General features: G+C 36.7%; 2 protein-coding genes across 7 annotated transcripts in view; one reads left to right on the top strand and one right to left on the bottom strand.

The window, feature by feature from the left end:
* PHF3 (PHD finger protein 3) overlaps positions 1-3,162 on the top strand; it is an 86,721-nt gene extending 83,559 nt beyond the window's left edge. For all 6 annotated transcript variants that reach the window (XM_004775653.3, XM_013047385.2, XM_013047384.2 and 3 more), the window contains one exon: positions 296-3,162. In XM_004775653.3, coding sequence (XP_004775710.1) covers positions 296-2,421 — 2,126 coding nt within the window. In that variant the 3' untranslated portion in view covers positions 2,422-3,162. The remainder of the gene's footprint in view (positions 1-295) is intronic.
* Positions 3,163-9,636: 6,474 nt separating this feature from the next.
* The window catches only part of LOC123389275 (protein eyes shut homolog), a 108,423-nt gene continuing 95,560 nt past the window's right edge, over positions 9,637-22,499 (bottom strand). Inside the window, exons 7-8 of the mRNA XM_045070409.1 lie at positions 16,642-16,803; positions 9,637-11,122 (exon numbers count right to left, since the gene is read on the bottom strand). Coding sequence (XP_044926344.1) covers positions 9,924-11,122; positions 16,642-16,803 — 1,361 coding nt within the window. The 3' untranslated portion in view covers positions 9,637-9,923. The remainder of the gene's footprint in view (positions 11,123-16,641; positions 16,804-22,499) is intronic.

The following is a 22,499-nucleotide window of genomic DNA, read 5'->3' as shown; positions in this document are numbered from 1 at the left end:
TAAGCTCGATGCTAAAATATACTATTATTAATGGTTGAAAATGACTTTTAAAATTTTTTTTTTTTTAATTTTTTTAAACATTTAGTTAACATGATGTGCACGCACACAAAAGCAGGGTGGACAGGGAAGGGGTGTGGCAGGGAGAGGGAGAGGCAGTCTCCCAGCCTAGGAGGGAGCCCAGCATGGAGCTCAATCCCAGGACCCTGGGATCATGACATGAGCCGAAGGCTTAACCGAGTGAGCCACCCAGGTGCTCTGAAAGTGACTATTAATTGGTGTTTTCTATTTCACACAGGGCTTGAACTGCATAGACCTAATCTATTGTTGGGCTTAATTATCCGTCAGAAACTGAAGCGGCAACATAGTGCCACTGCTAGTACTAGTCATACGGCTGAGACTTCTGAAAGTGTACCAGTGACTTTGCCACCTGATAAAAAAAGTAAAATAGATGTTTCCACAGAAGAAACACCAGAGGAAGAAAATGACTTTTTTAATTCTTTTACAACTGTATTGCATAAGCAGAGAAATAAGCCTCAGCAAACTCTTCAGGAAGACCTTCCGACAGTAATTGAACCTTTAGTGGAAGTCACCAAACAGGAGCCACCAAAACCTCTAAGATTCCTTCCTGGGGTATTGATTGGCTGGGAAAATCAGCCTTCTACTCTGGAATTAGCAAATAAACCTCTTCCTGTGGACGATATACTTCAGAGCCTTTTGGGCACTACTGGTCAGGTATATGAACAGACTCAATCAGTGATAGAACAGAGCACACTCAAAGAAATTCCGTTTATAAGTGAGCAGGCTGACCCCAAAGCAGAGAAAATAGATAAAGTGGAAGCAACTGATGGTGATGCCAAGGAGGTAAAGGTTAAAGCAGATGATCTTTCAGAATCTACAGGTAATTCAGTATTAGTAGGAGAAGAAACATCAGTAATGGGGTCTTCTTCCATTTCTCCTGGACCTGTGACAAGTCTTAGCCTCAGAGGTAAGCCACCAGATGTTTCTACAGAAGCATTCTTAACAAATTTATCAATTCAGTCAAAACAAGAAGAAACTGTGGAGAATAAAGAGAGAACATTAAAAAGACAGCTGCTGCAAGATCAAGAGAATAATTTGCAAGATAATCGGACTTCAAATACTAGTTCTCCAGGCAGGTCTAATGTAGGAAAAGGAAACATAGACAGTAATGTCAGCTGCAGTGAAAACCCTGTTGCTAATACAACAAGATCCCCACAGTTTATCAACCTGAAACGGGATCCTAGACAAGCAGCAGGGCGAAGTCAGCACGTAACTGCTTCAGAAAGCAAAGATGGAGATAATTGCCGGAATGGAGAGAAACACACCCTGCCTGGTCTGTCATACAAGGAGCACTTAACAGAACAAAGCAATGTAGAGGAAAAGTTGTCTTCTGTGGAGAAAAACTCTTGTGTTCAGCAGGGTGATAATTCAGGGGTTGCACAAAACTCACCGTCAGTAGAAAACACACACACTTCTCCAACAGAACAAGCAAAGCCCTTACAGGAAGATATTTTAATGCAAAATATTGAAACCGTGCACCCATTTCGAAGAGGATCAACAGCAGCATCATCTCATTTTGAAGTTGGAAACACTTGTCAATCAGAATTTCCTTCTAAAAGCATCAACTTTACTTCCAGAAGCACCAGCCCCAGAACAAGTGCAAACTTTTCACCCATGAGGCCACAGCAGCCCAACCTTCAGCATCTCAAGTCTAGCCCCCCTGGATTTCCATTTCCAGGGCCTCCTAATTTTCCCCCACAAAGCATGTTTGGATTTCCACCACATTTACCACCCCCTTTACTTCCCCCTCCAGGGTTTGGCTTTGCTCAAAATCCCATGGTTCCCTGGCCACCTGTTGTTCATCTGACAGGCCAGCCACAACGTATGATGGGTCCCCTTTCACAAACATCAAGGTATATAGGTCCACAAAATTTTTACCAGGTTAAAGACATTAGAAGACCAGAAAGGCGCCATAGTGACCCTTGGGGTAGGCCAGATCAACAGCAACTGGATAGGCCATTTAATAGGGGTAAAGGAGATCGACAGAGATTTTATAGTGATTCACACCATTTGAAAAGAGAGCGACATGAAAAAGAATGGGAGCAAGACTCTGAAAGGCATAGACGCAGAGACAGAACCCAAGACAAGGACAGAGACAGAAAAAGCAGGGAGGAAGGGCACAAAGATAAAGAGAGGGCACGGTTATCACATGGTGATCGAGGAGCAGATGGAAAAGCAAGCCGGGATAGTAGGAATGTAGACAAGAAACCAGATAAACCTAAAAGTGAAGACCATGAAAAGGACAAAGAACGAGAGAAAAATAAACATAGAGAAGGAGAAAAGGACAGAGATAGGTACCATAAAGATAGGGACCACACTGACAGAGCTAAAAGCAAAAGGTAAAATTTGCAGGCTGCTTCAAGATTACATTTAAATAACTGAAATGTTGTATCTTAAAAACTTTATGATTGCCTGCTAGGATTGTGCCATCTTTTAAATTTTTAATACTGGTGGTTTGCAGAACAATGAAATCTGTGTGTTGGTGCAGAGTGCTCTCTGTGCTGGTGCCCATCATCCTTTCTTCATACCAACTGTCCCTAGTTCTAGGAATTTAATATTTTTAAAAGTTTTACATTGCTGTATATTCAAAGATTTGTTTTATTAATATGCAATAAAGGCTTAGAAATTTTAGTTTTATTCCTTACTTGGTAAATATGGTTAACTATGGAATATATTTACTGCCTCTAGTGAATGTCCTTTATATAATGACTAATTTGAGAGTAATGTGTGCTCTGTAAGTTTGTTTTAAATTGCACTGTTTTTAAAGAAACTGTAGAGGAGCAACAGAAAGCCAAGCAACTTCATAATCAGATTATATTAATCATTTAGTTGAGCAGTTTTTGACTAAGAATCAGACGCCCAAGGAATACATTTATTGCTTTAATCTGCACTCATTGAAGGCATTTATTACCATATACTACAACTTTGTGGTAGGCCATTTTTTTCCTTTTCATTTTTGGCTCTTTGGAAACTTGAATACTAAGCTTGTACATGATCTTGTGTTTTGCTATCCTTTTTACTGTAAAATGTAAATATTTTAAGGGATATTTTGATTCTAAATATGATAAAAGAATTTCTCACCTATTTTGTGTGTGTGATTTGAAATTCAGTAGTAAAAGTATTTCTTCTTTAAAGCTTTTCAGATACTAAACTCTTTTTCTGCCAAGTACACACAGATAATAGCTCTCTACGTTAGGCAGTAGATGAGGTGAAAAACAATTCTGTGTCATGGATTACAGGCTATTAAGATAAATCATAGAGTTCTAAAGAGGTTAGAATTGAGAACTACCAATGAAAAAGTGTATAGGTATAACCCAGCGTAGAGGTACGTTTTTGAAAACTTGTTTAACATCAAAATTTTTGGTATACTGATCATTACAGAACTTTAAAAGAAACATGGTGTGAATCTCTGTAAGTTGTATATTTAACTCTAATTTGTTGGTGGAGACGGGCAATTATAGTTCTGAATGCTAATTTTGCTTGAAATAGCACACAGAGGCTATTGTTAATCCAAATTTAAGTTTATTCACACTCTAAATTACCTACTATACTGCTATAATTTAAAGCAATGCTAACACTTGAGACCAAAAAAGAGAGAGGGGGGAAAAAAAAACCAGTGTTTTTGCTCATCTATATTAATGAAGAAAAATATAAATCACTTCACAAAATTAAAAAGATTAAAAAAAGATAAAGTTTGTTTTCTTAAAAAGTCTAAAGATCGGGACGCCTGGGTGGCTCAGTTGGTTAAGCAGCTGCCTTCGGCTCAGGTCATGATCCCAGGGTCCTGGGATCGAGTCCCACATCAGGCTCCTTGCTCAGCAGGGAGCCTGCTTCTCCCTCTGCCTCTGCCTGCCATTCTGTCTGCCTGTGCTCGCTCTCTCCCCCTCTCTCTCTCTCTGATAAATAAATAAAATCTTAAAAAAAAAAAGTCTATAAAGATTACAGTTAAAAATAGCTTTTGAAGTTTAATCAGCTTTGCTAGTCTCACTGGAGAGAAAAGAGTGTAAGTTCAAAACCAGATATTTTGTCTAATTTGCAATAATTTGCAGCCCCTTTTTTGGTTATTATCCTCTGAAATTAATCATCATAAAAGTTCTGAAATAGGGGACTTGTTTTTAAATAAAGTGTGTTTAAGTTTGGTCTACTTTTCTTTTGGAAATTAACTTGTTAAAAAACTAGTCAGTTTGTAAATAAAACCTAAAGTCATCTTCTGCACTATTATGAAATTATTTTCAGGGTTTTACTTAAAAAACAAAAACAAAAACAAAAAAAAAACCTCAAACCAAAAGTTAGCTTTTTGATTTCACAGATGTATGTTGTAGTAAGTCTGCTTTCTCTGATTTATCCGGTTGTGGGGTTGAGCAGACAGACACTGAATTTTATTTATTTATTTTAAAGGTACAAGTAAAGAAGAATGGGTTAAGCAATGGAAGAAAGTCATTAAGTTAGTTTTTGATTACTTCATAGTAGTTTCTTGTATATATTGTTGCAATGCTTACTTTAAAGTTTTTTATATATCACTGGAACATGTTACATTCCAGAGGCCCCTATTAGTAGTGGTGGCCATCTAATGGGATTACAGGTCTAAGTGTTAGATCCAAGTCTGTAGATCCCTCGATGACTGAAATATTGTGGAGAGTGGGCAAAGTATAGGCATATTGACAGATTTTAACTTATGAGGAAAAAGGGAAAAAGAAAGGTTTTCGATGAGTAGATCCAAAGACATTCTCAGTCTTTAAGTCTCACCTGTAACTAGCCTTACTTAAATGTGAGTTAAATAAAGTTCATCTTTATTTATCTCGTCTTAAGGAAAACTTGCTCTTTAAAAACATTTTGATGCTTTTTAAATAAATTTAGATCCATCCTAAGATGGTTTATATATACTTCTGTTAAGTAAAATGTACCAGGGTGTCTCGGTACTTAAAAAGTCGACCTCTTGTAATTCTTCTGGCAGTAAGCAAGCCTCTGTGAACCCTCTGTATGTCAGACCTTGTGTTGGGGCAGGTTATATAAGCCTTGGTCATCCTGAAAGGTGAAGAAGACTTACCTTAGAGGTCTCTTGAGGAAATTTGTACTTAACACAAATTTAAAAACTTGCCCAAGATTAGACTGCTACTGTCAGAACTGAATTCTATCTCAGTTCTCTGAATTATTCTCCAGGGTCTGTGTGCATGTCTGCTGTATGAGAATTGAGAACAGGAGAGAGAGAGATGAGAGCCTGATTACTATATATCCCTTTCATATCCCCTTTCCTCTCTACTCCACCAACCTGTCTGAAACCCTTTACTGAACAACCCAACTCCTCAAAGTGAACAGAAGACACAAAAACCTGTGTGATTCCCTTGTATAGATTTGCAAAGTTTATATTCACTTAAAATCCTAATTCCCAAGTCTTATTTTCTATTGCTTGTTTTCTATTGCTGCTGTGACAAATTATTCAAAACCTAGTGGCTTAAAATCACACAAATTTATTGTACATTTCTGTAGATCAGAAGTCTGAAGCAGCTCTCAGCAGGCTGAGATAAGGGGTCAGAAGAGTGCATCACTTTTCTGGAAGTGTTAGGGGAAAATCCATCCCCCTTGCCTTTTCCAGGTTCTAGAGGCCACCTACTTTCCTTGCCTCATGGCCCCTTCCATCATCTTCAAACCCAACAATGTGGGCTCAGTGTTTCTCATGTTGCCACCTCCAATTGTTTGATTCCCTCTTCCGCTCTTAAGGGGTCTTGTGATCACATTGGGCCCTCCCAGATAATCCAAGATAACCTTCCTATTTTAAGATCCACGGATAAGCAACCTAAATGCCGTCTGTGACCTCCGTTCCTTTTTGCCATATAACCTATTTACAGGTTCCAGGGATTAGGATGTAAGCAACTTTGAGGGGCTATTCTACTTAACACAATTATTGATTTTTTAATTACAGCTTATTTGTGGGTATGCTAAGTTTTTGGAGTTTTAACATCTCAAGCCATAGTAAATATGTCTAAGCGTTAAGAAAAATACCAGTAACAGAACAAAATGGAATTGACAGTTTAGCCACTTGGCACTGGTTGTGTTTATGTGTTACAGAAAACTAGTTAACTGGTAAGTTTAAAATCAGATGTTTTTAGTTTTTTCATAGTGGTTTTTTTTTTTTTTTTTTAAGATTTTATTTGACAGACTGAGAGAGCACACAAGCAGAGGGAGTGGCAGGGAGAGGGAGAAGCAGGTTCCAATGTGGGACTGGATCCTAGGGTCCTTGGGATCATGACCTGAGCCAAAGGCAGATGCTTGACCTACTGTGCACCCCACCACAAAATGTCCCAGTAGCTGTGTTTTAAAGATAAATATGAATTAAATGCATTAGGAGAGCTAATGAATCAGCTAATGGAACTAATTATTAATTTAGCTTACTTAATTTTAGCATTTAAATATGCCATTTGCACTATTCCAGCCTCAGATCCCTTTAAAGCATTGGTCAGGTTACCACTTAACTAATGACAACAAAGGGCAATATACAGGATCAACTACTGACCTTTGTCTCCCAAGCAAATCATGAATAGAATTGGTTACTTCTTTTTAAAAGGTGCCAACCCTGATTCTTTGATTCCTGCTTCATTAAGAATTTAAGTAATTCATGTATAAGGCAATACTAGGTTTATAGCTTAAAAGTGTCTTGAAAACGTGAGTCTACAGATTGAGAAGAGTTGGGGGAAACTCCAACATATATACTTAAAGCAGTGAGTTCAGTAACTACAATTATCCCCAAACGCCTTTGCTTTTTCTGGGAAATAATTCAGTGTGTATGGATATATCTGCCTAGGTTGTTTTTTAAAAATATTCCTTATTTTAAAAAAGAATGCTTTATCCTGCAAAATAATGATTTTTTTGCAGCACCTTCTTTAAAAGGAATCTTTAAGGGGTGCCTGGGAGGCTCATTTGGTTAAGTGTTAGACCCCTGGTTTGGGCTCAGGTATGCTCTTGGGAGATGGAGCCCCACGTTGAGCCCCCACAGGAGGCAAGCGCTCGGTGGGGAATCTGCTGGGATTCTCTGTCCTTCCCCGCCCCTTTGGCTCTCTCTAATACGCAAATCTTAGAATCTTCAAAAAGGTGAACAATGGGACACCTGGGTGGCTCAGTTGGTTAAGCATCTGCCTTGGGCCCAGGTCATGATCCTAGGGTTTTGGGATTGAGCCCACCATGGGGGCTTCCTGCTCTTCTCTCTACTGCTGCCTGCCGCTACCCATGCTGGTGCGCTCTCTCTCAAATAAATTAAAAAATAAAAAGGTAAACATGGCCACCACCTGGCTTAGTAGTTATTTCACCTTTACTTTAAAACATGTTCACATTCAACACTGTTTCAGAGGCATTTTAACATTTATAGTAAGGTTATCTTAAAGGGTTTCTGTATCAATTTTTATTTTGTGTTGAAAAGCATATCACAGGAAATCTTAAACACTGTCATCCCAATAATAGCAAAAATGAATAATGGTGATAATTCACCACATGATATTTTAGATTTTAAAGGTAAACATTTTTTTTTTTTTCACCAAACCATTTTAACCTACAGGGAATTGCTAGGTAGCAGTTTTAGATTCTTATTTGGTACTAGATTTTTGGAATTCAGTGGTGAGCAGTACCGTTAGCTGGCCTCCCATCTCTTGGAGCTTGCCGTGTGGTATAGAAGACAAGTGGTCACATCTTAATGTAAAATTGCAGCTGTCAGAAGCAGCTCTAAAGCAGTAACTCACACACTTTGGGTTCAGGAACCTTTACAAAACTACTGAGAACCCTAAATATGGATTATATCATTTAGCAATTTAGAAATTAAATGTTACAATTTTTAAAATATTTAACAATGATCCTGTTATGTTACTATAACATTTGTATGAAAAATAACTCCCACTAATCTTAGTAAGAATGTCATTGTTTTCATTTTTGCACATCTCCATAGTCTGACTTAACACAGCTGGATTCCCGTACATGCCTCTGCATTCAGTGTTGTGCAATATGTTGTTTTGTTTGAAATACATGAAGAAAATCTGACTTCGCATGGAATTGTCACTGAGAAAAGAAGTACTCTAGGGATCCCCAGAAAACTTACGGGCTTTCAGGGGTCCACTGAAATGTTGGGAAGAGCTGCTTTAAGGATAGTACTCTGCATTTATTTTGAGGGAATACATGGCCTACTGTAACAGGAGGTGTGGTTCATTGAAGCTTTGGTAGCCTTACATAGAACAGCTTTCTTACCTGTATACATAAAATGTATATCTTTGAAGTTAGATCTAATTATCAGCCATCCAAACAATTTAAGAACAGGTATCATTATCTTGATATCAGCAAAGTTAAATGGTACAATGCAAAACAAATTTAGGTCACAGTTTTGCAGCAAACACTGGGCAGTTTTCTGGCATGGGTTTTGTTCAAACAAACAAAAAAAAAACTACTTTGGATCAATATTTAGACATTCTGCAGTTTTACATTATCTTTATTCACACACATTTTCTAATGTTAATATACTTAATATACACAATTTGTGTCCCACTGAATGGTGCCAAAATTCTTCACTTTAGTTCTGGGGCCCTCCAAGGGCATTTACAGCTTTCTGATTGCAATGGTGTGGCAAAAACAATCCCTGCCCCCCAAATCTAAAATCCTTCAAATGATAAATTGCTTACCTGGTTTCTTTGTACAGACTGGAACTTGCAGAGGCAGATCCTGCTTAATAGCATTGAGAAGTTAACTATGCACCAGTCCTTTTTGTAAACTCTCTTCGCCATTGAATAAGAAAATTATGTACTTTTCCTTTCAAAAGTCTACAAGTTGCTTATTAAGATCATTTTTTTTTTCTCCACATAGTCCTACCTATTAGTGCATTGTGTCATTGGTGGTTTCCGTTGCTTTCTTGGTGGCCAAACTGTCACAAATATTAAACTCTAAAAATCCTAAATAACAACAACAGCAATAACTACTTTCCCCATCCACAGTGGTGGAGTGGGGTGGGGAGAGAAAATTCTATTTACAAGTATATTAATAAATGGTGGTTGGGTAAAATGGACTTTCACAAGTTATGCTTTTAGTGGTACAGAGAGAATCAGTGGCATTATTCAGAACCTGCTTTATGCCCAATTGTGAGAACTCTAGACTTCAAAGTTAAGTGTAAATAAAGTTTTGTTTTATATTTGATGAGTTATAGAAGTACCTGGTTTAAAAGGTCAAGTAAGTCTGTAAGGTTTATAACAACAACCCAACACAGTGTTTGCACTATTCTTTTCTCCAGAGGTAACTATTTTTGATTCTTTTAGCCATTTCTTAGGATGTTTGCCTTCATATTTGTAACATGGTATTTACTAAAAAAAAAAAAAAAAAAAAAAAAAGGTTGCAAAAGCTATTAATGTCTTACTGTGGAAGATAAGTGTTTAACCCTCACCAGCCAACCCTGCCTTTCTCCACCTCTGCCTTCTTTTTGTTCAAGTCCATATTTAAATTTCACATTATTTCAATTTTGTAAATATTCATAACTGAACCATGAAATACAATATAGTTATATATTTTTAATATAATTTTTATTTTTCCTATGGTTATTTGCTTTTTCATTTATTTTTCTGTGTATCATTTATCCCACCTAAATTTTATTTAAAAACAATTCACAGATGTGTAAACACAAAATGGAGCTAAAACTTTGGAATCAACATATTTACAGATATATTGGATATAGGAAAACAAATAATTTCCTTAGCTATATTTTATAAACTTACAGAAAAAAATGTGTAGCATTTAGACTACAGTGCCAAAGAAATGACTATCTGAAACAACTACATTTACACATACATTTTGTAAATTAAAATCACAAGTAGTAGCTTATATGATTAATTTTGTTCATCTCCATTAAAGACATTGTATCCCTCTGATTTAATTAGCTCAATTTTTTTTGAGTCCTGAAAAAATACATCTTTAATTTTGCCTACAAAAGCTCTTTTAAAAATCTCTCGAGTCACTTTATTTACCTTTTGGCCATATTCAAAGCCCCCTAGATAACTAATGCCATCATAGTTTAGAGCAACAAATTTTTTGTGGGGGTCAATATCCTCAGAGATGACTAGATTGTCATCTAGGTAGGCCTTAATAAGAGTCTGATTTTGAATTACTCTTACATGGTACCATTTGTTATGACAGAATGTGCCATTGTTATAGGTCATAGGCACAGAAATGCTTTCTCCTAAATTAACTGCTATTTTCAAGGACTGATTATGGAGACCAATTGCCAGAAAATCATTTTCTTCATTTTCTTCATTTTGAGCTTTTCCTATCCATACAATTAAGCCTTCTGTTTCAGTAGTACTGAAATTTAAGGATATAGTAGTGAACTGAAGGTTTCTCCTTCTGTAATCTGGATCAATGTATTTAATATAAGAATTACCCATAAATTTTGCAGTTGAAAATGAAGTTTTGTTTTCACAATACTTTCCCACCCAACCCAAAGCACACAAACAAGTGTAAGAATATGACTCATCAGGTATACATAGAGATTGGTGAAGACAAAGATTATTCAAACAATACACAGACCGGTCACATGTATTTCCAGCCCAATGTGGCAAACATCTGCAAGAAAAAGTTGTGCCATTTACTACACATGCACCCCTATTTCTGCACACATTATACCCACAGGGTGTCCCATCACAGTCACCTACATTTGAACCTCCTTTTGCTCCTAATTCAGTTAGTTGTAATACTTGATTATTTATAATAACTTCTCGAACACAACCATGAAAACCTATAGGTTCACTTGCTATTGACATAGGATTTACAAGATTTAAGGATGACACTCCCCCAATATAGAAGTCAGTATTTGTGTCCAGGGAGCTCATTTTAGCATTGGCTTTTTCCGTTACATTTATCCCATCCAGATCCAGGTAGCCTTCCGCACCAACTCTTCCTGCTTTAATCACATGCCAAGTACTTCCATCCGTAGTTACTTTTTGGAGAGTTTCTAGAATGATAGTTCTGTCACCAAGGTTGTAGCGAAATTGAACAGAACCATTTACTAAGGAGATACATAAAAAATCACCTATTGAGAAAGAAAACAAGTTAATTAGTAACGGTAAAATGTTGCTCCATTAAAAACTCGTGCCCTTTGGCCATTTGAGTAAGCTTTGGTTTTGGGGGAAAAAAAGCAATAGTCTTGATCACAATAATGTTAGAGAATTTTGTTTCCATTTACAGATAAAAATATATCTGTATATATTCGTACATACATCTTGTATTATTCAGGAATTGGCCACGTAAGCTTTTCCTAGTTGTAAATATTTCACACTGAATGAATGTATTGTGGTTCTTCAGTTAAAGTGAGGCTTTCCTTTAACGATTTTATATAGTTAAGGATGAACGTGTAAAAAGTAACTTAGATGTGTTACTCCAAGCTGCTGATTCTGTTTTTGAGATTGAAGAAGTAAGCACGAGGATTAAGAGCAGTTAATTCTGGTGCTATAACACCTCTTTCAGTGTATGCTCCCCAAAGTTTCAGCCATGTCCTCCACGTCACGTTCCATCTACGACACAAATCCTTAGTTGAGATCACCGCTTGGATGTTTTAAAGGCACATCAAACTCCAAAGTTCATATTTCAATTTGTGAACTTCCTCCCACACACCTGGCATCTTCTGGTCTTTCCAAACCCAGTGAGTCACTCCCTTGTCCTCCAGTTCTTCAAACCAAAAATTTAGGTTTGATCCTCAATTCCATATATTTTTTTGTTGTTGTTCCACAATAATCAGTTTATCAAAGCCAGGTCTCTAATGAAACATTTATCAGCATTTGGTTCACTGTAAACCTCTTACTCTGTCTGCTTACGCCACCTTCATTAGTTTTACTGTCCTCTCCAGCGTAATTGATTGCTAGAGCCTCCTCACTTCCTTTCTATTGATTTTAGCATCGACACTGAAGCTAAAATGATCTTTTCAAATGAAAAGATCTGGTCATTATACCACCTTTTAATGGCATTCATTGCTGTTGAGATAAGAGCCCCAAATCCTTAACATGTATAGAACCTCAGTGGGTCCCTTGCCCCTTTCTCGAGGTTTACCTGGAGTGTATTCTCCGCTCTTCCTCTAATCCCTTTACTCCAGCAACACTGACCTTGTTCTTGCCTCAGAATCTTTGCATATGTTGTTTTCTTTTTTCTGGGAATACTCCCTCAAGTCCCCATTCCGTCTCACCTAGGTGACTACTACCCTTCAGATCAGAGTTTAAATGCCACTTCCTCAGAGAAGTGTTCCTAGATTCCCCCAGAGTCGGTCAGGTTTGTTTCTATTAGTTCTTTAATTGCACCATGATTCCCTCCTTCACAATATAAAATTGTATTGTCATCTGTGAACAAATCTGAACAAATACGATCCAGCATATGTATGAAATTGCAGTGAGGCATTCAGATGAACTTGGTGCCTAGTAAAGAATGCAGCCCTTCAATGTAAGACTGTTTTAAGAGGTTAGCAAACTATAGAGATACCTTCCTCAAAATAGCATTTTTTTTTCTAACATTTCACAACCATAGTTTCTTTTCTTATCCAAGGAGATTTCTTGGCACATGCTACTCTTCCTTTTTTTCTTGGGCAGTGCCACACTCCTTCACTCCCCTCCTACAAATAGTGTCCATTATTCTATTCATCCTTGTGGTCCACTTCAGACCATTATTCTAGGACAGTTGGGAGACCTAGCAATTCTACAGTCCTACACTTATGATTTCTGCTTGAGAAAACTATATGATTCCATGCAAAATGTGGGTCTCTTAATGATTTTTCTTACAGAGAATTTCTAGTGAATATAATCTGTCATTACATCTGTGATTATTTGATTAACAGCTGCCTCAGCCTCTAGTTGGTAAACTTCATGAGAATAGGGTCTGTGTCTGATTTGGCCCAACAGTTATCTCCAATACCTAGCATAGTACCTGGCACATAATTAGATGCTAAATAAACAACTGTTGAATTAAGGAATCACCTTTGTGGAGCACCTGGGTGGTTCAGTGGATTAAAGCCTCTGCCTTCAGCTCAGGTCATAATCCCAGGGTCCTGGGATTGAGCCCCACATCGTGCTCTCTGCTCAGCGGGGAGCCTGCTTCCCACCACCCCCATCTGCCTCTCTGCCTACTTATGATCTCTGTCAAATAAATAAATACAATCTTAAAAAAATTCATCTTTGTATAGTTGTGGGGTGAGATGATGCAGAGTATTTCTCAAATACTAGCTTGAAGCTGAAAGCAAGAAATATAACCTCTTTATCCTATAATGATGTACAAATTTTAAAAAATCCTAGAAAAGGAAGAAATTCACTTTATTCATCTATTTTCTAACATGAATAATATTTTGAGTCTAAAGAGAGAGAAGCAGCATTTGCAGACTTTTAATATGAAAGAAAAATGTGGACTGAATCATCTAAATTTTGTACCATAAGAAACTAGAACAATGAAACATAATTGATACTAAGTTTTAAAAATGTATAACACTCTGAATATACTTGTGACTATAAGTGGACACAAACAAATCTTCACAGTATTATGGAAGAAGTTTCTCTTGCTACTTGTGTCGTAGAGTGTCCTGTAGTAAACAGTGTTACAGTGAAGGGCTACAATGGAATATAAAATATCTAAAAAATGATTAGGAAAGCTAAAGATGTGATCTATAATATCACTGGTTAAGTTGTCAACTCTAAGAGCAAAGAGAATGCTTTTTTTTTTTTTAAAGATTTATTTATTGGACAGAGAGATCACAAGTAGGCAGAGAGGCAGGCAGAGAGAGAGGAGGAAGCAGACTCCCTGCTGAGCAAAGAGCCCAATGCGGGGCTCCATCCCAGGACCCTGGGATCACGACCTGAGGTGAAGGCAGAGGCTTTAACCCACTGAGCCACCCAGGCGCCCCAAGGATGGCTTACTTTAACAGTTTTGTGGGTATGTTCTTGTCTTGCGGTGAACTGACCCCCCAAAAAGTGTTTTTCTTTTCCCCTCTGTGTCCTTGGAAACTAAAATTGCTGTTGTAAGTGTATTGGCAGATTTTGTTATGCAAATCTTTATTTTAGTAGTCTAGAACATGGGTCATTGCTGTAGTCATGGGTCATGAGTACAGACTGCCATTAGGGTAAGTATATGTTAGAAGTTGACCACAAGTGGATAGTACTTCTAAGAAACTGAGGTCATAAATGGAATGAATGTCATAAATAATTCACCTTGGCTATTTAATGCCTATTCAACCATGTCTAGGACCCTCCCTCCCTCATCTGTGCTGCCATTGCCTCCACCCCTCACCTTCCACCCCAACCATGCATCAGAGATCAAAGCAACCTTTTAGGACCTCACATTTGTGAAGGGACTATAGAAGAAGTATATTAGGGAAATTTTATATACTTGATCTCCCTAACAGGAAAGTGAAGGTAATATTAATTTACTTATCTTTTATTATTTGTTTGAGTATTTTTAATGTTACATTGTGGATGACCAGGCTTTTTTAAAAACACATTTTGTGAATTCAGGCTGTCTGTGATTATATGTGCTTAATATAGTATTGGTAACTTTTATGTATCAAAACACTTTAAGGTATGAAATAGTTAACAGCAATGGATGAACAGGTGCCAAGGGTATATTTCTTTAAAATCTCTTTCCAAAATCAAAGATCTCAAATCAATGAAGATAATTTTGAAATTATCATTTTGTTTTAAATTTTATATTATTTGAGATTATTAAAATTATTAACCTCTACAGAGATAAGAGATACCTTATAAGCTGTGAAATTTAGGCTTTTCACATATGAAAACCTATTTGGTTGCTGATACCAATTTATTTTTTTACATTGTGTATTTAGTGGGCATTTTTTTAGGAGAAGCTCCTCTCAGCAGAGAATCAGAGGGCTCAGTTAACGTTTACATCAGACATAACTCTTAAAGAAGGTACAAAGTATGAAAACATCACTTGTATTTTATGCAACTGTAAATAAATGCAATATACTTTACCACTTCATTACATCATCTGAACACTAATAAATAAATAAATAAATAAATGCTTTTCATCTGATAAATACCTTTAGATTAATCTGAGTCCGGGAATGTGAAGCTTAGATTTTTAATATTTTAGAGTTTTCATGATTCCCTTACTTAAGTGTCAGATGCAGCACCAACCATGACATGAAACTGATATATCTGTTTTCATCTCTCTTTGTAAACAGTGTCTGAGGCAGGAAAAAGGAAAATCTTGACTGACATGAAGTGCCATTTAATAACAAATGTAAGAAAAATGTGCTTTTGGACTCCTATGTATATTAATGTGTATGAGCTTTTAATTAACATACATAAACATAAATATGTATCTAGTGTACTAATTATAAAACTACATTATGACAGTCTTTGCCAGTACAGTGCCAAATATATTCTGATTTTATGCCCTTAACCATACAAAGGTTAATCCTGAATTTTTTAATGGGAAACATAACTAAAGTTGATTTTTTAATGTCTCTTGATTTAGAAGTAGAAAGTTTGTGGACAATTCTTTTATTTGACATTTTCACAGGGAGATTTAATCATAAATTTAAAATGAAATAGAAAATCTCAGGAAAACAAATCTCTTCTAAGATATATTTTGTAGCACAATCATGTTATCTTTTTTCTTTAAGATTATCTTTTCTCTTTGAAATTATTTTGAAGGTATTTCACCTTCAAAATAATTGAGATGGAAACACTTTAGTCTAATTCTCTGATATTCTAATCATTTAGCAGCATATTAAGACACATTCAAAAGAGGTACTTAGATTAGCTTGTGAAAATCAGGGTATCATTTGTGTTGGCTGTGGAAAACAAAAACTGATTTAATTATTTCCCAATACTAAAATTTCATTTTCTGAGAAACAAGATGAAAGAAAAGCCAAATGTAAAATTTAAAAATATTTTTCAATAGAAATGTAACTATAAATGCAGATGTCTTCATCAAAATTCTGGAGAAAGATATATGAAAATGAAAATCAACAGTAAAGTAATAAAAACTAAAAAACAATTTTTTAAACTGCAACATACTACATGGATACTTTTATTCCATATTATTCTGCAATAATTGTGCTAGTTTTATAGTTAATATTTTTACAAACATATTTTGGAATGTGAATCCTAGGTTTACTATGTAGATAACATGTTGAATAACTTAAAGAAAATTTTTGGAGCTATAAATGTGGATGGATTTACTGGAAATATATCAATCGTGACTTCCTTTCATTTATTTCTTATATACATATTTTGTTCCTTTTGACATAAAACTATTATACTTGGCTTTAACCTCTTTTGTGATGGGATTGTTATGCAGTTGAGAATATACTATATTTGGTTTTTGCTAACTTTAATTCTAAAACTCTTGCTATTTTATTGAAATTTATAGTTAGTCAGTTCATAAACATACACTTGCAGTGATAACAGAACATATAAGTATCAAGTATTTACATATTTTATAGGCTCAGTGACTTAAAAAAATAAAAATACTCCATTACACATTACTTAAAAGACTACTGGGAATATGTTAGGGTCCCAATTCCCCCCACCATAAACATCCTGCCAGCTTTACCTGATTGCGCTTTTAAGTGTTGTGCAACATAAAATAAGATGCCGTCTGCAGAAAGAGGCTGAAACTGCAATTGAATATGTGTCTTTTTTCGAATACGGAAGGAAGCAAAAGACATCCAGGATAATTCATGGCTTCTGAAAGATGGATCACTTATAGAAAAAACTAAAAAAACAAAAACATGAGTTAAAAAAGTCAGTATGGCTGATAAATACAGTAAAGTTACATGATTTTATCATTTAAGAACTTATCTTAATTTAACTTTCAAGAGTTATTCCTTGCTAAATACATTGAACCATGGTAATAAATCTGTTCTAATCCCACTAACTGCAGGCTTTTTATAGTGGAGCCAATTATTGAAAAGCCGCCTATTACTTGTGATAACTATGCTCCTTTTTGCTGGTGCTGTGTGCCACAGATCCTCTAGATTATATTATATAATCCTCTAGATTATATTATAGAGAGGCATAGATGCATAGATTTTGAGAGTTTTATTCTTATCTCAAGAAATAGAAATTCTCGGGAATGCCTTGCATTAATAATGCTTTAAAAAAAATGATTCCGGGGCACCTAGGTGGCTCAGTGAGTTAAAGCCTCTGCCTTCGGCTCAGGTCATGATCCCAGGGTCCTGGGATTGAGCCCCACATCAGGCTCTCTGCTCAGCAGGGAGCCTGCTTCCTCCTCTCTCTCTGCCTGACTCTCTGCCTACTTGTGATCTCTGTCATATAAATAAATAAAATCTTTAAAAAAAAAAAGTTACTTTAAAAAAATAAAATAAAGGGACGCCTGGGTGGCTCAGTTGGTTGGGCAGCTGCCTTCGTTTACTGAGCCACCTGGGCGCCCTCTATTTTTTTTTTTTTTTTTAAAAGGAAAGCCTGATCCTAGCTCCCCCAGAACTGAAGCTGATGCTTTGGAGAGCACTCTATTTTCAGTAGACTTGGTACATGTGGGTGTCTGTGCTGGTCTTCTGAGGGAGAAACTCACTGAGCTGGCTCACAGTCAGACCTGCCCTAGTAAAGATGACCCTGCTGGAAGTCCGAGAGTGGGGTTTGGTGTTAAGTGACCCCAGCCTCCACTGGAGGTGCTGTGTTTCTCTCTGAAGTCCAACAATGCCTGTGTGTTGGGGTGGGGGGAATAGAGAAGGTAGTGGAGTGTGGAAGATGGCATCACCCACTTTCTTATCCCTGAGGAAGGGGACTCATGGCTGCTGCCATTCAGGAGGCCCTCATGGAAGAATGAAAAAAAATCTCCCCTCCCAGGGGATCCCCACACCATGGCATCTTGCACAAACCCTACATGCTGCTCTCTCTTCCACTCTCTCCCTGACTTTTCTCCATGAAAAGGGCTCCCTCCCCTTCACAGCACTGTAGCTCTTCTCTCCCCCAATTCACGTCTCCAAACTTACATCTGCCATGTTCTCTCTGTCCAATCGTGCAGATTGTTTTCTTAATCCTCAGACTGATTTCCTAGTTATTCAAAAATGATTTGATGTTGATTTAGCTGCAATCGAGAGGGTTTCCAGGGTTTCCCTACTATCCTGCCAACTTAACTTCTTCCCATGACCTTGACATAGTTGAAGAATATTTTCCTCTTCTGTTATTTTTTTTAAAAGACTGGTTTATTTATTTTAGAGAGAGAGAGTGCGCATGTGAGTTGGAGGAAGTGCAGAGGGAGAGGGAGAGAATCTTAAGCAGACTCCCAGGTGAGCAGGAAGCCTGACATGGGGCATGATTCCATGACCCTGAGATCACAACCTGAGCTGAAACCAAGAGTTGGATGCTCAACTGTCACCCAGGTTTCCCCCTTCTCTTCTTTTTGAAAATAATATTCATCATTTTGGGTTTGGCTGGTATTACTTCATAATTAGATTCAGGTTATGCCTGCTTGGCTGAAATACATCATAGATGATGATGAGTTCTTCTCAAGGTTTCACATATGGAGACACACGATATCTTTCTGTTCCTCATTGGTGAAGTTAACTTGATTACCTTGGTCATGGTGTTGACCACTTTTTTTCCTACTGTATAATATTCCATTGTATAATTGTGGCTTTATTTTTTTCTTGCAATTTGTATGCAGTCGGTGGGGAGATACTGTGAGACCATGTATTATCTGCTATTCATCAAAACTACCCCCTAGATTTAACATCCACTGATGATTCTAGCCCAAGTAAGTCCTTACTTGGATGCAAAATGATAATTTTCCAGCCCTACCAGTCTCTCCACAATTATGGCCTGGGTACTGTAGCTTCTCAATAGGCCTCTAGAATTCTCACAGAGGTATGATGGTCCATTTGTTGTTAACTTGGCGTCTGTTGAGGGAAGGAGAGCATGTAGCTTCCTATTTAGCCACCTTATTAACCTACTTCTCTGCTTTTAGTGCATTCATTTCTCTTAGAACCTAAAGCTCTGCAAGATTTTCCTCCTGTGTCAAAAACTTCATCACCTCCCTATCTTGGATGCAGCAACTTCATTTTTTTTTTTAATTTTCTTTTTAAAAATTTTTATTTATTTGAGAAAGAGAGAGAAAGAGAGAGTGTGTGCATGAACAGGGAGGGGGCAGAGGCAGAGAGGGAGGGAGAAGCAGACTCCCAGCTATGCAGGGAGCCTGAAACAGGGCTTGGACCCAGGACCTTGAGATCATGACCTAAACCAAAGGCAGACACTTAACTAACCGTACTACCCAGGTGTCCCTCCACCCCTTTTTAAACACACCTCTAATCACTAAAATTGAACAAGTCCCACTAAAGGTTGTTTTACTACCAAGTGCTTTTGTTTTTAAGGATGACCTTAAGATTTCTAAAATAGATTAATTCCCAGAACACTGATTCTTAATGTTGGACTCAAAGTATGGACTACTTAATAAACAGGTAGTTCTCAGTCTCCACATCATATAAGGGTATGAGGTTAAATAGATATTCCTCACTTATGCACATCTGCTGTGTTCTCAACAAATTATAGATTCAGGGCTATCCATTTTATACTTTCAATCTCATTATATTTAATGCAAAAGATTTTGATTTTAACCACAGCTCTTCTACTGTACCACAGCTATGTTTTATTCAATTAGTAAAGACGATGAAATAAAAATAATTTAAGACTTTTTGTGGTATTTATTAATTCATTTTTTGCCTTTAAGGTCTATGGGTAAGTGCATATAACTTCAATGTAGATTCTTAACGTGTTAGGATCTAATGGATAGAAGTAACTTTTTTTCCACCCTTAACTATGTGAAGTCTTAAGTAATTATCTTTCCATTTCAACTTAAGCAGGTGGACAAATTTTAGGTTAACTAAGTATATACCTTGTTATTATAGCAAAAATGGAAGCTAAACATCCTTTCTCTTTGTTGGATTTTTACGAAAGTCTACTGGGAGTGGTGTGAATGAGCAATTGAACCTGTTGGCTAATTGCTAACAGAAGGAATGGTTAAGTATCAATTATAAAAAAAAAAAAATTATCCCTTTAGGCAGACTTTCTTTAACACCCATATGGATAATGCTGAAAAACACTAATTGTTTAACTCATTTAGTTATTTGGGTGGTGATTTGGTTCTAAATGATCTTTGGAGGCCCATGAAGATGGAGTGTTGCTTAAAAATTAAGTATTCTATAAAATCACAAGATTGTTTTATGATACTTAGTGACATCTGGTGATTCCTGCTATCAAAATCTAGGATGAGGTGTTCTACTCCTTGTTTTATGGAGCAGAATTTGAACTGAGGCCAAGTTAAACTTTCTAATTTTCACACAAAAACATCAGCTTTGTCACTTATAAATCTGAAAAATAAAGCTTTAAAATGAGAAAAAATGTGTAATAACATATAATTCAATTAATAACCATGATACCTAGATTTTTTATAAGGATCTTAATTTTTAATTTTTTGCTATGCCTTAACTATCAGAAACTTAGCTGACACAATTCATATCCAAAGTAATGGTTTAAAGAAAATGTTAAATAATTATTTGTCAGGACTACTGACACAATATGCCACATCATTAGAAATCTACTTTATTCAGTTAGCTTTGACATAATTACATGGAACTATGACTTTATATTATGTCCTTAGCCTTTAGTGTGTGTCAGTATGAGAAAAGACAATATACATAATGTCTCTTCATTTTCTAGAAAACTGTCATCAATTATATATATTGTTGTTTAATTTCGCTTTTTATTTTTTTAAGATTTTATTTATTTTTTTGACAGAACAGAGATCACAAGTAGGCAGAGAGGCAGGCAGAGAGAGAGGAGGAAGCAGGCTCCCCGCTGAGCAGAGAGCCCGATGTGGGACTCGATCCCAGGCCCCTGGGATCATGACCTGAGCTGAAGGCAGAGGCTTTAACCCACTGAGCCACCCAGGCGCCCCTAATTTTGCTTTTTAAAAGAATTGGAGCTTGATCAAAATATTTTCATAGAGTTCAGTGCCATGACACAATTCTGTGTCCTTGATGTGATGACTGGTATGCTTTCTTCTATTAGGTAATAGTAGCGTAGGTAGCAACCTTTGTATTTTATGTTTTGCTTTGATTTCCAGGAATCCTAAAGCTAATTTTACATTGAGTTGCATGCTGTGTTTTAGACTTCGTTTTGTCTCACATTGCTTGGCGCGCCCTTCTTGTTCCTCTCCATACCTCCTCCTCCTCCTCTTCCCTCTTTTCTTTCCCTGAGAGAAGGCCACATTTTATCTTTCTACCACTATCTCAGCTACTTTTCAAATATATGTATTTTCTTACTCTAAGCTCTTCCTTATGCTTCTTGGAGTGTCATAAATAATAAAGTCAGCCATTTAGTCAGGTACCTTGTGTAGGCAGGTTTATGGTTGTTTCAGTAGTCCCAAAGGCGTATTAACAAAAGGTCTGGGAGATTATATTGATTATATGCACACTCTACCCACGTTTTTGTTTTTTTTTAAAGATTTATTTATTTATTTGACTGACAGAGATCGCAAGTAGGCAGAGAGGCAGACAGAGAGAGAGGAGGAAGCAGGCTCCCTGCTGAGCCGAGAGCCCGATGTGGGGCTCTATCCCAGGACCCTGGGATCATGACCCAAGCCGAAAGCAGAGGCTTTAACCCACTGAGCCACCCAGGCGCCCCGCTACCCACATTTTAAACCTTGAATAATCATCATCCACTTTACAAATGTTAATGGAACACCATTTATGTGAAAGGCACACCCTCCAGCTCAGTTTTTAATCCATTGTGCCTTACACTGGTCTCTTCCTTTCTTTTCTCAGAGGTATTGTAATAATTTAGGCTCTCTGGGATGAGTTTCTTTTTCAGATGAGGAAGTTTACTCACATTTGCAAGTGCAACCTTCTGTTCTTCTGCATGCTTTTCTATAGGGCTCTCACTCAGGAAAGCTACGTTACCACCCCAATATGAGTCTATCCAAATCTTACCTATGTATTGATACCTAACATAATTCCATTGTTTTACACTGCCTGTTCAGGCCTCAGTAGTGGGAAATAATGCACATATGGTGTCATTGTTTGGCAATTAAAGCAGTCAATTTTTTCCTCTTTTCTCCAAATTGTGATTTAAATTATATATTTTGATTTGATTTTCAGAGACTTTTGCTTGGTCTCCATTTAAATCATTGGCTCTTTGAAAGGAGGGACAACCTTATCTGATAGTGCTTTGGATCTCTTCATGTGGCCTCGGTGGCTTCTCAATAAATGCTTTCAAAATCATTTAATAATCAGTTATACTTCAATAGAGAATGAGTTTTTGAAAAAAAAAATTTATTTGGCTATTTTGAAAAGTTTGTCTACCATGTTGACCATAATGGTTTGAAATGTTTTTAAACATCTTTTATACAATAAAACTACTATCTTTTCAAACTAGGAGGTTTAAAATATTTTA

This window comes from Mustela putorius, unplaced genomic scaffold (genome assembly GCF_011764305.1).
Source record: "Mustela putorius furo isolate JIRA1106 unplaced genomic scaffold, ASM1176430v1.1 tig00003969_pilon_pilon_pilon, whole genome shotgun sequence".
Lineage (NCBI taxonomy): Eukaryota > Metazoa > Chordata > Mammalia > Carnivora > Mustelidae > Mustela > Mustela putorius.
The sequence above is the reverse complement of the archived record's forward strand: the minus strand, read 5'-3'. Positions and strand labels throughout refer to the sequence as shown.